This window comes from Octopus sinensis, linkage group LG8 (assembly GCF_006345805.1).
Source record: "Octopus sinensis linkage group LG8, ASM634580v1, whole genome shotgun sequence".
Lineage (NCBI taxonomy): Eukaryota > Metazoa > Mollusca > Cephalopoda > Octopoda > Octopodidae > Octopus > Octopus sinensis.
The window spans coordinates 61,397,411-61,415,839 of NC_043004.1; the positions used below are offsets into that span (position 1 = coordinate 61,397,411).

General features: G+C 34.1%; 1 protein-coding gene across 1 annotated transcript in view; it reads left to right on the forward strand.

Annotated features, from left to right (window-relative positions):
• The window catches only part of LOC115214824 (membrane metallo-endopeptidase-like 1), a 267,550-nt gene that overhangs the window by 240,827 nt on the left and 8,294 nt on the right, over window positions 1-18,429 (forward strand). Inside the window, exon 9 of the mRNA XM_036505151.1 lies at window positions 9,720-9,859. Within this exon, the coding sequence (XP_036361044.1) occupies window positions 9,720-9,859 (140 nt within the window). The remainder of the gene's footprint in view (window positions 1-9,719; window positions 9,860-18,429) is intronic.

Consider the following 18,429-nt stretch of genomic DNA (forward strand, 5'->3'; position numbering starts at 1 on the left):
AACTGAAGGAGGCCTTCAATAGAAAAATCAGAGAAGTGGGGTCTGAAACTCTTGAGGGTTTTATGGTGCAAGCTTTGGAAAGTGTACAGGCGTGAAACTGAAAATGGCTGCCATTTAAGCGATGCCATTTTTCATTTGTGATGTAGTGGTGTTGCTAACCTTGGCTTGTGCATATTAATTTCCATTATATCCTTTATATATATATATTATATATATATATATATATATATATATATATATATATATATATATATATATATATATATAAGCTAAGGAAGTTATTAAAAACCGAAAGCCATCAGAAATTTATGGGACACCTGGCATATATATACACACATATGCACACACATATACACACATATGTATATATATATCAGCACGCATAAACACACAGACCCACACATACGCGCACATACGCATACGCTGATGATGACTTAGAAGGAGATATTGAAAGAATCAATAAAATCTAACCTGTAATTTTTTCGGATACTAATAATTTGAGGTCAAACGCCGTGTAGATCAAATTTGGCATTCAACTTTACGGTGTGGAAAATAAAAATATACATAAATTAACCGCCTCTTCGATTAGCGAAATCAATGTATATTCGGCAGCATGTAATCAACTGGTGGTTCTGATAGCAACTAGTGCCTTGCTGTATCGACAGTTGTCTTGCCTAAACCCCAATGGCATTGTGAAGAGTGGTATGCACCCCTAAACAAACTCATAAGCATAAAATTCGGTATAATGCAGGAGCTTTTCATTTGAAATACGTAGACATATATGTCTGTCTCCCTCTCTCAGAATGCTGATCCTTTCATCAGCCTCAGTCAATCCAGCAGTCTCATATATTTCTTCATATTGACTGTGACACTGATCTCTTTTAGTGTACAAATTTATACATATTCCAGTTAGCTTCCTTAAATCCATTTCTGTCACCCCAGACATATTTTCTGGCATTCCTAATCTCATTCTAAGACATATTTAGAAATAACTTGTCCATCTCATTTTTAGACGTAAAAAATCTTAACTACATAATTCATAATACTTTTGACCGATGATATAGAATCAATTTATGTGGTGTGTGTGTGTGTGTGTGTGTGTGTTTGTATATCTTTCCTTCTTTCCTGAGCGTCCAATAATACTATACTTGTTCCGCGTCCTCGCGTTGTTGTGTTTTCCCTTTGTGTTTTCATGTTTGGATTAACTATATATGTACATACATACAGAAATACGCGCACACACACACACACACACACACACACACACACACCCATATATATATATATATATATATATATATATATATATATATATACATATATATGTGTATATATAAATGTACGTATACTTGTGTGTGTATGCTTGCATCTGTGTATGCATATACATGCACCCACACAAACACACACAGATATATATTTATACGTATATATGCAAACTATGTTTAAAAATGCATTAATATAAGAGAAAATAATTTGTGGACGATGTAAGGATGAATAGTGTAAGTTTTGAAATACTGAGAAACAGCTGGCTTTGGTAATATTTCTTGATGATATATGGAGGATATAAAAAGAAACTCTCTTATTTGATAAGCAATCTCTTCACTAAATTCAAAATTTTCACATCAATACTACAAAAACATTTGCATTGATTTGTCACTAAGAACTGCAAGAAAAAAATCCATAAAAATTCGTGCATTGATTTATTACTAAGGAATATTATGCCACGTATTAATAAATAGCAGTAAGAGAACTCTTTTTATGGTAAGACAATGTTCAGTAATTCATTACTGTTACCAGATTTTTTCTCCATATCATAATACAGTGAATGCTGTTCTTATGGTTCCTTATATGACTAAAGCTTGTTTGAAAAGACAAACATTTTATATTTGTAAACATCGCAACTTAGTACTTGTAAGCCGTATTTTATTACGGTCATGCTACAGATTAACACAACCACTCGCAATACGTTGAGTTTAATGCAATAACAACGACCTGATCTTTTGTAGTGTCCATCCATTTCTAGCGTTTATGCTGAAGAAGTGATAAGTACTCTGAAATGTACGTATCCATATATCCAGGCAGCAGTGCAAAGAGGTGATTTTATGTGTTTGCAACTATTTGTCTACAGAGAGAAAATGTTTTCCATGACATAACAGAGCGAAATGCTTTGTACAGCTTCGATGATATCTCAAGTCTATATTTGTACAAATCATTGCTTAGCACTTCTATTTCTTGGGTACTTGGGCATATATATATATATATATATATATAATATATATATATATATATATATATATTTAAGTAGGTGAATGAATGATCCTAGCATGGAAAATTCGTTTAACAGATACCTGGGTAGCAAATTCACGTCAGAAAACACGGTTGAAGCGATCTGTCAAGGGTAGAAACTCCGGGTTCTTGTGTGGAAATTTGTGTGTTTTTTATATGAATAAATGAAAGAATGGAGTCGAACGAAGATTTTAACAAAATTCCTTTACTCTCGACACATGTTTCGAAGACGGCATACATTTAATTCCGAAGGAATAAAGAAGGCATTATGCCATCTTCTCATCAGGAAAGATAAGGAGCCTCTTTCAGCCACAAGACGAACAAAAGTTTTTGATGATTGCCTACATGATGACCACAGTCTTGTGGCTGAAAGAGGCTCCTTATCTTTCCTGATGAGAAGATGGCATAATGCACCCCTTATTCATTCGGAATTAAAAGTATGCCGTCTTCGAAACATGTGTCGAGAGTGAAGGAATTTTGTTAAAATCTTCGTTCGACTCCATTCTTTCATTTATTCATATATATATATATATATATATATATATATATATATATATATACATATTCATACATACATACATACATACATACATACATACATACTACATACATACATACATACATAGGCACACGCACACATATATATATATATATATGTATGTAAATGTCGAACATTGAATATGAGTGCTCAACAAAGCATTTGGCGGATATTTTGTATTCCTGCGAAGTTTCGTGTTTTCTTGAGAAATAGAGACGAAGAACATCCCTCTACTTGATCGGCTTGAAATGTCATTAAGATGTTAAGATACTTTCTTAAAATTAAGCCAATGGTAAACTTAACATACAAACACCCACATACACATACGGGCACCCACCCACATACACACACACACTCACATACGTATATACTGAATAACGAAGGCGGTTGTAAGCAATATAACACCAAGGAAGAACATTTCAGTTGTCACTAATTGTGACTGACAGTACAGTGTACTCTAGAAATAAGAGGTTAAAACCCTCTTTTTCGCAAAGAAGCATAAGTCCAAGTGCTGGCAGTGGAGCTAACCGCCCTTTAACGAGCGAGATCATCATACTAGATTCTACATTCTGGTATGGGATAAATAATTTAATGAAGAAGGGGAAAAGAAAGTATTTACTCGGTGAACTACAATTACTGTTACACGAGGTTAAACGCTCTCTGTCACGTTTGACAGTGAACTGCCTATTAATCAATTACAGTTCTTTATTCTATAGCAATGTGTCAGTTCACTTTTTCTGTCCCTAAAGTTTATCTGTTCTAACGCTGTGAAAGGTATAGTTCGTGTTGGCTTAAACACCAGTATAACATTTTCCTTTTAATTTGAAACTTTCCTTTTGTTTTAATGCACAGACCAAATTCATCAGACATAACTTCAGGAAAAAAACTTATTTAATTCTCTTTAAAAAAGAATCTGGCGACTTATGCGTACTGGCGTAAAAACCATTCACATTTTTACAGAGAAAGATTTATGGGGCGGTCGCATAAATTAAATAATTCCATCCTGTCTATTCCGAATAAATTTGTTGTATTATTCAAGACAAAAAAGACTTTGGCTTTTCAGGTTTTTTAACGAAAAGTAACATCACTTATCAATCCGACCTTGTAATTTTCTTTCTGAAAAAAAATGTGTAATTTTCGAAGTTTTTTCTTGATCTAGGTTTCCCGATTTTTTCTATGTATCTGTGTTAATTATAGAGATATCAGTATCCCTATCCAATTGTAACTTTGCGTTTGTGCTATTAATTTTTACATACACGCATTTCGTTTGAGGCTCATTCGTATTTCTTTTCACCGTATTTCTTGTCTGTTGAACCGTTGACCTGTTGAACCGTTTTTTAGGTTTTGTTTTACAGCGTGACTTTTTCATGACCTGTCTTACCACACATATTTTTAAACGGATAATTACTTTTAGAATGTATTCCACAGATCGCACCCATAACATGCATTCGGTCTTGGCATTTTTCACTTCTTTATTATCTTTTATCTGTCGACACGAATGAATATGAGAGCAATCTTTTTCTTCAATTTTATCTGCGTCATTTCTTAGATTTATAATCCTACGGCATTCTTCTACTACTGGCTGTAGAGTTAACTTTTGATTTTGCTCTAATTTTGTTAGTATCCGGGAAGTTAGCTCTATATCTTTGCTTTTAAGAAGCCCTTGAAGAAAAATTAGACACTAGCACATGCCCGGGATTAATTAATTGAATTCATCTTTTTTTTTTTTAACTAAAGTTAAACACTGCCAGCAAGTATTGAACAGGGAAATCTTTTGCTAAAAAAATGCTTCATTGAAACAAATCTCACCTGGTTTTCTAGGCAGAATATAATTACTTCATTTTTCGTGTTCAAGAGCAGATAACATTCTTAAACGTAGTCATATTTTTTCTCACCAAACAAATTTTTACATTATTCTTTGAAGATTTCTTCGTATCTTCGGAAAAGAGGCAGAGACGGTAACGTCATCTTCTGGATTATAACTGAATTCTTCAATTAAGTTTGCTGCGCTGTCTGGCGAAGTATTTTCAAACTTCTTCCACATTAATTCCAGCAATTGTTGGTTTTGTTGCTGCTGTTGTAGTTTCTGTTGAAGTTGATGTTGTAATGTCTGTTGTAGTTGCGTTTGTTGATGTTGTAGTTACTGTTGTTGTTGTTGCCGATAAAATTGCAACTGCATCAACTGCACCAAAATGTCTTCCATGTTAAAACGATTTTTTCTTTAGTTTTGTACAACAACAAATCTTAACGTCCAACGGAAGCTTCGGACAACTCGCCGCCACTCTTATATCCTGTTGTTTATCGCAGCGGGAGCGGAGAAGTATTCATCCGACGCAGTGCCATTATTGTTACGCGAGGGTAAACGCTTTCTGGCACTGCTCACAGTGAACTGCTTTCAAATGAATTAAAATTCTGTATTTTATAGCAATGTCTCAGTCTACTTTTAGTCACTTGTTGGGTGGTCACAATATTTCCTTAACACCAGAATTCCTGTGTCCTTTGAAATTAAACCTCTTCAATAACGTGACGCAGCTATAAGCATTATACGCCAAAAAAGGAAACATCCATTGTCACTAATTGTTACTGGTGGTGCAGGGTTGTACCTACATTGCTGAAGATAAGAGATGAAACCCGACTTTGACGCAAACTAGCAGAAGTCTATGTTCTGACAGGAGAACTAACCGCTCCACAGCGAGCAAGACCATCTTATTAGAATTCTTGTTTGGTTTGAAATTAAATCTCTTCAGAGGTGATTAATCTGCAGCTGAATGATTTGGTCAAATACCAGCTGTCAGTATATAGCATTTACCATATAAATTAATGGATGATACACCAAAATGGTAATGTGAAAATTATATAATAACGATGGCGACTATACGAAATATAAAACCAAGACAGAAGAATTCAATTGTCCTTAATATTGACTGGTGGTGCAGAGTAGCACCTACATTGCTAGAAATAAGAGGTTAACGCCTTCTTAGCTGCAAATAAGAAGACGTCTATGGCAATAATTCCTTGGAGAAAATTCGGCATCTCCTGGAAACGATATGATATGGATTTGCCTACCTTACTATGGACCAATTTATGTTATACTTAATTTTATCTTCCTTATGTCACTTCATAAAATCGACCAATGATGTTGAAAATCTCTTGCTGATTTTCTTGAAGCTGGCAATATAGCTCCGATACTATTTCTGGAATAAATCAGTCGTTGCTCCGATGTAGACATATCGTCCTCGTCTTGTGTGTACAGTACATTTGTATATAAGATTTGTACTCATACACAGTCTCCTTAATGGGCATCTTGATTTTTCTCTGTGTGAGTATTTATTATATTTAGTTGTATGCATCGCAGCTGTGACCTTATTTTGCGTCGTTGTTACTGTGTTAGCTGCATCACTATTGCTGCTACTTTCATGATGTGGTCGTATCTGGTGTTTTTCGTTGAGGTTTACATGTCCTGTGTTGGTACTTTCACACACACACTCACATATACACACACATACTCATACACCTATATGTGTTTATATATATATGTACATACATACATACATACATACATACATACATACATACACACACACACACGCAAACACACATATATGAATTTAAAAAGTTTCACAGGTGAAGCGGTGAGCTGGCAGAAACGTTAGCACACCGGGTGAAATGCTTAGCGGTATTTCGTCTGTCTTTTTTTGTTCTGAGTTCAAATTCCGCCGAGGTCGACTTTGCCTTTCATCCATTCGGGGTCGATAAATTAAATAACAGTTGGGTACTGGGGTCGATCTAATCGACATCCCCCTCCCCAATATGTACTCTTGAGTCCAGTGTAGAAAAGTATAAATTTATTTAACCACGGAACATTCATTGGAATACGACAGTTTCACGAACTTCATCATCTAGCATGAATTTCAGTATGCAAGAAATTACGAGTATATGTTTGCAAGAATAATTATTCTCAGTATTACAGTTTTCTTTTATTCGCAAATTAATACAAATTAATCATGTTTACATCAAAAACCTCTCCCATTCTATATACACCTACACATAACCCTATTTATATACATTATATGTATGTGTCCATATACATCTATATGTATACATATAAAGATATATATATATATATATATATATATATATATATATATATATATATATATATATATATACACAAATATATATATACGTTCATATATAAATATATAAAGGCGAAGGAACTCAAGAATAGGCAAGGGCCATTCAAAAATGTGCACCTGCGTATGTTTGTGTGTGTGTGCGCTTAGGTATATATGTTCTATATTTTGCAACTTCTTTTATATATTATATTATTTATAACTTTTTGACTTTTATTTTACATTGCCGAACACTCTTGGCTCGCATCCTCTTCAACAGGATCATCAACTGCGACTCTGGATGGATTTGTACTCTTAGTTAATAAACCTGGCGAAGGCTTTTGATACAATCGACAGAGAAGATTTGTGGACCAGCTTAACTAAGTTGCACTACACACACAAGTTCATCGCACTCAAAAAACTCTTTCACGAAAATATCATGGGTCACGTTCTTTGAAATGTTGACTGCACCAACTCTTTCAACATTCCCATTGGTATGAAACAGGGCTGTGTACTCGCCCTCGTCTTTTTCAACTTGTTCTTCACACAGTGAAAAACCTTGACCTGAGCATCTATATGAACTATCGTTGAGGTGGCTCTGTTTTTGAACTCTTATCCCTTAATTACATGACTATAAATAAGATACCTCGCCAGAATGAATACTAGTTAAATATTGAGTTAGTGATTGCCAACATTACCGTTAAATATCGCCAGTATAATTCTATATTCATTTCAGCAACAGGTGCACACAGCATAAGCGTACGTATGTATACATATATGCAAACGCACAAATAGTAGTATATATATATATATATATATATATATATGCATGTTTGTATGTATGTACACATACATGTGTATGTATGTTAATTTGTATGTATGTATATATATATATAATATATATATATATATATATATATATATATATATATATGTATATGTATATATATATATATATACATATATGTATATGTATATATATATATATATATATATATATATATATATACATACATTAAAACATACACACATACATATCTAACAAATCAGTTTGTTCATACACAATTACTCACATATAGATACATATATATGTATACATTAGTGTGTGTCACTGAACATCGAGAGATAGTGTGAGTGTGAGAGGGGGAGAAATAAATAGATTGAAAATTGTAGAATACATACATATATAATATACATAAAGAATTACGTATCTTGATGTTTTTACTCTTCTTTTTCTTTTTATGCGATAGCTACAGAATTATCTTTCATATAGTATTCAGCTTCGGTTCTTTGTTTATTTTATAGATGTTATACATTAAACATTTTTTCTTCGATTGAATTCTACCATCGTATTTACTTATTTGTTGTATACTTACAGCTTCTTACCTACATCGTTTTCTTCTCTAAGATATATACTGATATATTAGATAAGAAAACTAAACAATTTACATTTTATAGTCAAATAAGAATGTATGATATCACTTATCACTTGACAACGAAGGAACATCTGACTACTGGTGATATGTTTGAAAATATACAAAGCCAATTAAGGTCTCTGGTGAAAAATAAATTTTATCCTGAGTATAATAAATTTGTTAGATCGAATCCTCGCACTGATTCAGCAAATCTGAAGAGAAACTAAGCAAGCTAAAGGAAAAATAGATGGAGAAGTCGTGCCGGTAGGTACGTTATAAAACAATGTACCATTATTTATATTATTACTCATAACGTGACCAATCACTGATTGTTATTTCTGGTTTGGGTATCTTGAGAATCATGCGCGAGACAATTCACAGCAAATTATATGAACTCTTCCAATAATAATTTACATGCTGTCGTTTACTTAGCCCTAATTGAATAATTCATTACGGCCTCTCTCGGTGGGCACTGATATTTAGCATTTCGCATGTCGAATGAATCGAACCTAATACGTAAGTACTGGGTTCGTTTTCTTTGGCTAAATATTCTTACAGGCCTTTAATGAGAATTTGATATCACTTTTAGGTTGAGAGCGAGGGCAGATCTGAGTAGGGAGATATGCTTGAAAATACACGTCAGGGCCTCCGGTGAAAAGCGAATTTTACTGCGAGAGTAATAAACCAACTTTCAAGAGTGGTTAAGGCATTAACAACAATTGGCACATTAAGATCTTGGGAATGATCATAGAGCAGCCACAGATCCTGTTGTGAGATACTTAACCCAGGTAGTTTCCGAAGCCTACGTATTGGCAGTCCCCTAATTGATAATACTATCACTATTAAGAACATAACCAAATGTAGAGAACAAAATCGTTCCTTAGCAGAAGTTATGCGCTGCAACTACTATCATTATTTTCCAGGTTTTATAACATGCATTACGTATGTAATATCCTTTTGATCATCTAACGGTAAAGATTGGCTGTGGACGAACAAGATGAAATTTTCCTGCATGATCGACGAAGTGTTCGCAGTGGTGAACAAACGTAGTGGGCCAACCTCTGATATTTACCCACACACAATTAAAAGCATCCAAAATACGTTAGAAAGTTTTGGTCAAGCCGATCTTAATTCTAGAGGAACGAAACTCTTCAGCTATTTACAGTATAACATGTTTTGTGAAAATAATCACTTTTTATTGGATTGAATTTATTAAATTTCTCCCATCTATGATTACATATTTGGTTCTCTTTTCCTTGATTTATTTATCTCGCTTTTACTCCTTCTCTCACTCACTCTTTTTCCTTCTCTTTCTCTCGCTCTCTCCACGTTTTCTAATTGCTTTGATGTTAATCTATTTATTTATAGTTCGACTGGAAATCATTTCTACAAAAACTACTCGGCATCAATGGCACTAATACCGAACTTCCCAACACAGAGCCTATAATTGTGGAATCCCCCAAATATATTTCCGGTATGATGGCTTTGATTAACAAAACTAGTATCAGGTAATTAACTCAAATTTCATAAACACGTTTTATATTTGCTTTGCTTTAGAGGATTTATGCATTATTTCTTGATGAGAATATTGCTGACTAATAATGGCAACTTTCCTCCCTCAGAACAGTGACTACGTTTAAACCACAGAGCGGGTTGATATTTTTCTAGTTCCAGATCCTTACAAAACATTGGATGACGATATACGCATTAGTACGGTGTGGAGTGAATACACACGAAGTCGACTGGCAAAACATTTACTTCCACACTATGCAATTTCTAAAATTTTAAGATGTAAAATTATTTCAGATTTCCGCACTCTGAAGCGAAAGAAAACGAAACCTTACACTTAGTCATATCATGCAAACTGATTTATCGAACTGTCATGTTATTGTAAATTGTAGGCAAGAAATATACTTGACTAACAGATTCGATGGGTTTTCAGGAACTGCATGGTAGTAGACAAAATACTTTGTAGTATTTTGAAAGTCCTTTTTATTCGTTCTGTCCCAAACTCGTCGAATCAAATTTCATTTCATCTGATTGTGCAGACCTATTACTATTCCAACCGTTGTGTGAATTTTAGGAAAATATTATATTTAGTTAATAATTCTCACTGGTCAACTAACTATGTAGATGCACTCTTAATAAATTCATTGCACAAAAGCATCAACGTCGATATCTTCTTTTATAACAGCATGTCTTAGCGATACAATCAGTTCTCAGAAAGTATACCAATTTTTCGAAATAGTGTAGTTCATTGCTTAACAACATATTTAGTTCATCTCTCCTGTTCGTATATAATATTGTAGTTCAGAACCTGGTCATAAAATGTCTTAACTCCAGTTACCGAAAATAATGATAACGCAAACGGAGCAAGGTGGTAAGTTTTGTTTCATCCCACACTTCGGCATAATTATAGTGACAAACTGAGAAAATAATTTTCAAATCTGATCCCTATGCAGTTCCTTATAGACTGTAACGACCATAAAGTATTTAAGAGGAGCAACAAAACTATTACCTACGGTTGCATAAAAATCGAACAAGCACTATAGACACAAATATCTCAAGAACAACGGCGTAGGTGCTAGAATCAGTTTCACAAAATCTTGAAAATATTATACACACGATATAGATCGCTATATTAGGTGAATATATGAGCTCACAGACAAAAATATAAGTAACTGAAAGTGGTGTGAACCAAACCCCCCATGTGTAATTACCTAACAAACATTTATGTGTATGACATTAGTAATGTAAGAGGGATCAACCAATGATATTTGTATATCAGAGCTACGAGGAAAAGTCCAAAAATAGCTACTCACAACACATACACGTGTCCACCATTATTTATAGAATAATATCGCATCCCTATGGACTATCGTTTCGAATTTAAGATAATTTATATAAATATGAATACAAAAACGAGTACGCCAATTAGTGTCATTCCTTAAATAAAGGTTCAAGTGCATGTTCTCCTTATGTTACCCCAGAAAATATAGCATTAGAACATAAGCTAATATGCTTTCCCCAAAAAGAAATTGATGATATCACGTTGCAAACGCTAAAATATATGCAGTTTGTAGAATAATACCCAATACTTTAACCAGAATAAATATCCAATAGTAACACAGCAGATGAAAATCAGTGCATGCATAATAATACTAATCATAAAAGAGTAACAAAACTAGGACTTAAGCAAATCACAGTACTATAAAATAGAAACACTTAAGACGCCTGATACGTTTGTTAGTGACATAATCAAAATGAAGATTATAGTGAAGCAAAAGAGGCACACTCATTCACCCGGCAATGAGAGGTTAACCAACAAAGTGTCTGAAGAATAGAGAGTACCAACTCGTTTGGAAAATCAGAACAGATTCCGAAATTGACATATGGATGGAAGCACTCCGTCGGTTACGACGACGAGGGTTCCGGTCGATCCGATCAACGGAACAGCCTGCTCGTGAAATTAATGTGTATGTGGCTGAGCACTCCACAGACACGTGTACCCCTTAACCTAGTTCTCGGGGATATTCAGCGTGACACAGAGAGTGACAAGGCCGGCCCTTTGAAATACAGGTACAACGGAAACATGAAGTAAGACTGGGAGAAAGTGGTGGTGAAAGAGTACAGCAGGGATCACCACCATCCCTGCCGGAGCCTCGTGGAGCTTTAGGTGTTTTCGCTCAATAAACACTCACAACGCCCGGTCTGGGAATCGAAACCGCGATCCTACGACCGCGAGTCCGCTGCCCTAACCACTGGGCCATTGCGCCTCCACGAAATTGACATATATATAGAGGACAACCGCATAATAAAATGACCCCCCACCCCAAATAAACGATACGGTGGCTATGTTAATGCGAAGCAGATTATAAATTTAAATCTATATATAACAATAAAAGTAGAACATTTAAATAATCCATTAATGAAGAGCAAAGTCATCTACAGAAAATTCCTTAATAAATTAATGCTTGAAAACCAGCTCTTGTAAATAATGGAAACACAAAAAATAGACCAATTTAAAGTATGCTAAACTGATTACAATTACGAGAAATCATTTCGTGTTTTGAATCGTGGTGACGTGTCTTCGAATCCCGAAGTCTGAAATACCTGTAATAAAGCGAGTATGCGTGAATGCCTGCCTGTCTGTCAGTCTATCTATCTATCTATCAATCAATATATCTATCTATCTATCTATCTATCTATCTATCTATCTATCTATCAATATATCTATCTATCTATCTATCTATCTATCTATCTATCTATCTATCTATCTATCTATCTATCTATCTATCTATCTGTCTGTCTGTCTGTCTATCTATCTATCTATCTATCTATCTATCTATCTATCTGTCTGTCTATTTGTATGTCTGTTGTGTCTGTCTCTCTCTCCATATACATCTATATGTGCGTGCGTGTATGTGTGTATGTGCGTGTATGTATGTGTGTATGTAAATAAAGTAAATACAGTAACATAGACAGATGGGTTGCGAGATAGAACAATGCAATCGTACACAAACACACACACACACCCATAATGATGTTAGACTTTGAGAGACTCATTCGTGGAGCAGTGTAGTGATGTTAAACGTTTCATAAAGTAAACCTATATAACTTCTGAACATGAGAAAAATCTTCATCGGTAGGCTAGCATTATAAAGTTTGTTAAAATATGATTAGTGTGTAACTATTTCTATCGTTGTTCTATTTGAAAAATGTTCACTTTGATTTATTCTATTCTCTTATCTGTCATCTGTAATCTTTACACCGCGGGTGTATCATGCTGTGTTTTCTTCCTTCTAAAGAACTATCGATAACATGACCACTCTGCTAGCAATTCATATTATTTGCTGTGCGTGTTTCTTCTTTGCAATCGAATGTTTCATCCTTCAACACATTTCCTGAGGTTTCAAGATTTCCTTTTTATCTGTGTGGGAGACAGGTATCTATGCACTAAAATTCACAGAACATGCTTTACCTCTGATGTCATCATATTATTGTTAATGTATTTCGCTTAAAAAACGGAATTTAAAATTCCATGATTATGATTATAGTTTTTCTGCAATGCTTAAAAAAATTGCTATTTGATAGTTTAGTACACAGTTCCTTAAATCAAAATCTCTCCCAAACTTTCTATTATTAGAGAGATTACTAGTTTTTCAAACGTTATGATTTTACAAAATTGTGGTCGATCATTATATTTTCTGGTTCGTTGAAACAAAAATCTCTTACTGGAGCGTGATGGTGCAATGTTCATCTAGTGTATAGGTTCAATGACTACCCAACGTCATTATATATATATATGTGTGTGTGTGTAAGAGTGTATGTGTGTGTATGTGTGTGTGAGCGTGTGTGTATCTATATGTGTGCCTGTGTCTAGTATTGTGAATATTAGAGGAGTGATGTTTATGTCAAGTATTGTTTGATATTTAAAGTTTAAATTGTTTGAAAGCCATTATAAAGCAAATTTGAAATATAAATCGAAAGACGAAGCGATGAAGTCAGAATACTATTTTATTTCAAATTTGCATTTTATAGGCTTTTAAAATGTATTAAATCCCTGTATACATTCATATAAAACTTTAGACACAGAGATACACACACATATACCCGACACACACTACACACACATACTTACATGCACACATAAGCACACACACACACACACACACACACACACACACATATATATATATATATATATATATAATATATATATATATATAAATGTACATACATATATATACATGCGTATGTATGTGTGTATACATGTGTGGGAGAGAGAGAAAGTGATAACAATTTGAATATGTACAGTTCTATATTTAAGAGATGAGGAATTATGTACATTATTTACACTTGACGAATATTTGTCCTCATCGTGTTTGTTGTTAACACAACGTTTCGGCTGATATACCCTCCACCCTTCATCAGTTGTCTTGAAGAAATTTCGAATCTGGGTATTTTTCGATGGTGTTGTTGTTATTATTATTATTATTATTATTATTATTATTCAGGTCACTGCCTGCAATCAAACTCGGTATCTTTGGGTTAGTAGCCCGCGCGCTTAACCACTACGCCATATGCCCTTGGGCAATTATGGAGTGAATTTTAGGGCTTATAAATCTAATATTCTCCTATTTTTCCTTAATACCTGTTCCCATATGCTGTTCATATCTGCACTCGGTCTGCTTAGGGGGTTGTTGTGTCCTAGCAAATGGGCTGCTTTTTTTACTTTTCGTATTTTCTGGTGATGTTATCTGTCTAGTATTTTAACTTCATTCCATAGGGGGAGGTGGTCTCCATTTTCCCATACGTCATCAGCTATACCTGATTTATCAATATCTCCCCGTGTCACAGGTTTGCGATGTTCGTCTAACCTTATTTCTGTGTCTATTATTTTACCTTCATGCCTGTGGGATGAAGGTAAAATAATAGACACAGGCACCACAAGAAAATACGAAAACTAAAAGAAGCAGCAGAAATGCTAGGATACAACAACCTCCTAAGCAGACCGAGTGCAGATGTGAACAACATATGGTAACCGGTATTAAGGAAGGATAGGAGAATGCTAGATTTATAAGCCCGGACATTCACAACATAATTGCCCACGGGAACAGGGCGTAGTGGTTAAGGGGGCGGACTACTAACCCCAAGATTCCAAGTTCGATTCCAGGCAGTAGTAATAATAATAATAATAATAATAGTAATAACAACAACAGCAACAATGAGAACTCAGGTTCGAAATTTCTCCAAGACACTTGATGAAGGCCGGAGGTTATATCGGCCAACAACAAACAAGATGAGGACATATCCGTCAAATGTAAATAATGTAATTTGAATATGTATTTGAAATCTTGGAGAGAATTTTAAGAATAGCTTGTTTTCAGGAATCCTGCTGTTATACAGTATTCGTTTAAATTCTAAATGTTTTGTCTCAGTTACGTACTAAAGCAGCAGTAACTTCTAGCTGAATTGTGTCTCAGATAAGTTATTTCTTCTCTATTGAAATTCTCTTGGTTAGCTTTGAGGCGTTGAAGACCTAGTGAATGAGAAAGCGTGTTTACTTTGGATTTGCACTGTTAATTATGTTTATATGTGTTTGAATATTAATTCATAGCCATGTATTTTACTCTTTTGCAATGCATTATATTCACTCTGTCCTGTACACTGAACGCTAATCTAACTAAACATGCCTTAATAGTTTTTATAAAACAGAATATTCTCTGCCGTTTAGTTCTTCACTGATCAGCTGTTATCTGCATATTCATATATAATTTCCTTGTTGAGACGGTGTTATCAACGGATTCATTCATAATTTTCTTAGCAATAGCTTATTATCTTCATATTCGTACATAATTTTCTGTTTGCTGGTGTTATGTGCATGTTGATACATAATTTACTTATTGAACCATCGTTATCTACAATTCCATACATAATTTAGTCAAATGTATGAACCGATAATAAAGCAATCGTTATAACACTAAATGAAACACATCCCTAAGTTCCAATCCCTATAACCCACTACATGGATTAAACTTTGGGTGTTATATTTGAATGCCGTCGCCTGAGGTAATAAAAACCTGAATTTTAAATATCCTTACCTTAACAGCTTGCAATATAAGAGTTGATATCAACAGGTTCCCGGACTAGTCATGATTAATAAAAAAATAACATATTTTACCTAAGTTTTAAGATCATCTTCTTCCAGATGGTCAGATTGCGCAGCAATACACCGGTCCCAGTGTCCCTGCTACCTTTGAAATCCAGTATGGAATTAGCTTTTCGTAAGCGAGTCAAAGACCTTCTGTAATTTGCTATGGAACTCAACAACGGGGTTAAAACGGTGAAATTTGAACTGCATTTTCATCTTGGAGAAATTGATGTCCACAGCTATTAAATTTGGCGAATAGCGCGGGTGTAGTGCGATACTATGTTGTTTTATCGAGAACCTCACGAATGAGGAGGGCTCGATGACGGTGCATTATCGTCGTGATGAAACACATTTTTAGCGCTCCACAAGTCCGGACGCCCTTGCTGAATGCTTCGCAGTATAACTCTCAATTGTCGGTCCAGCCCTGGTGGGTCGAACTCACGATGCCCAATACCATATTTCCGGGTGTAGCGTTCGTGGAAGTTCTTCCAAATCACTCATCAACTTCCAGCGACGTTCTTTCGCTTTTGAAGCGCCCATACCACTCGAAACATGGCGTAGGATGCAGCGCTGTAATCTTGTCGAAGTACTCTCAATGTCTCTTTATCAAACATCCCAAGATTTTCGTAAACTTTCGCGTTGTGTCTTTGTTTCTTTCCATGACAAAATCGCAGACTATGGCATTTACCTGACCACATAAACGCGAATTTCACAACTTGTGAATTCACTACAGCAATATCACTAAGCTCACCGCCTCATGAAGTTCACTGCCAGCTCACACCTAGCACCGGTTGGCGCGATATAGCACAAGACCAGGAACAGACTTAAACCACCTCGAATTCCTTTGAACTGAAAATAATATCTTGCAATCATTTAGACCATATCTACACCGTACTCTTTCATCTCCAGCGAAAGAAGCCTACTGATAGTGGCTTCATGTTGAACTCAGTAGATGAGCGCTTCTGGTTCCTAAGTATCAAGCCCTGAAGATATTATGACACACACTATATTTCCCCTGTCAAAGTGCACTCTTTCTCCTTTCCACTATGCGTGCCTACCTACCTTTTCTATCTACTACGTTTGTCCATGTGATCGCTCTTTCCTCATATGAGTAAGAGTGTTGCTGTTGGCAGAGTGTCATACACCGTACGGGACTGAAAAGAAATGCACTGAGACTCCAGTTTCGAAAGTCCGTGTTATGCACTCACTGCTGCGCAGAGTATACTAGCGTGTCGATGTATAACCAATAGGAAAGCAGCTAGCATTGAATACTTAATTTATATATGTGTTCAGTGTTTGGATATATTTTCATTGATAACATCAACTCGATTTTCATGAAGGAAAATGATTTAAATATAAAAGAGGAAGGAAAGTAGAAAGAAAAATATTATATTTACTATGTTTAATTCATTTATGTAGCACTAGGAGTATGCTTTGATATGTAAATGGTGAAGAAATTTCTTTTTTTTTTCAGAAAGAATATGACAAAACAAAATTTGTTTTAACGGGAGGGAAAAGCGCCATTTTGGTGCTAATGGTATTTATCAATCGAAGCGTATTCTTTTAAAAGATTGTTCGGCAATATTATATTATCTATAGAAGCAATTCATCATGGTTAGAAAAAAATAGATTCATCGTGAATAATAACGATGTTAGATATATAACCTAATAATATTTCCACATACATTTCCGGTGCGTTTCTAATGATAAAAAATAAATCACAGTAGAATTGGTAGGCCTGAAGTTATACAAATTATTGCTTAGATTTCTTAAAACGTAACATTGTTTTTCGATGGTGATTAAATATAACATGGTAATATATAAATCTTACGTAACAAATACATAATAATCATTTGCTGTAGTGCTAAGGAAAAGAGATTTATTTCTACTTCTTTATTTATCCATCTAAATCGTTTCCATTTATATGCATATATATACTTTTGTATACATCTGCGTGCGTACGTTTATATATATATATATTATATATATAATATATATATATATATATATATATATATATATATATGTATACATATATACATATGTATATATATATAATATATATATATATATATATATGTATACATATATACATATGTATATATATATATATATATTATATATATATATATACATACATACATACATATATATATATATATATATATACCGGAGTAAACACATAAATGTGAAACAAGGTGGAAAAAAAGAGTACTCAAATACCAGTGGTAGAGTAATATGCTTTATAAAGTATATATATATATATATATATATATATATATATATATATATATACATACATACATACATATATATATATAATATATATATATATATATATATATATATATATATTATATATATATATATATGTATATATATATACACTTTAACTAAAAACAGCAGAAATATAACAAAGGCTGT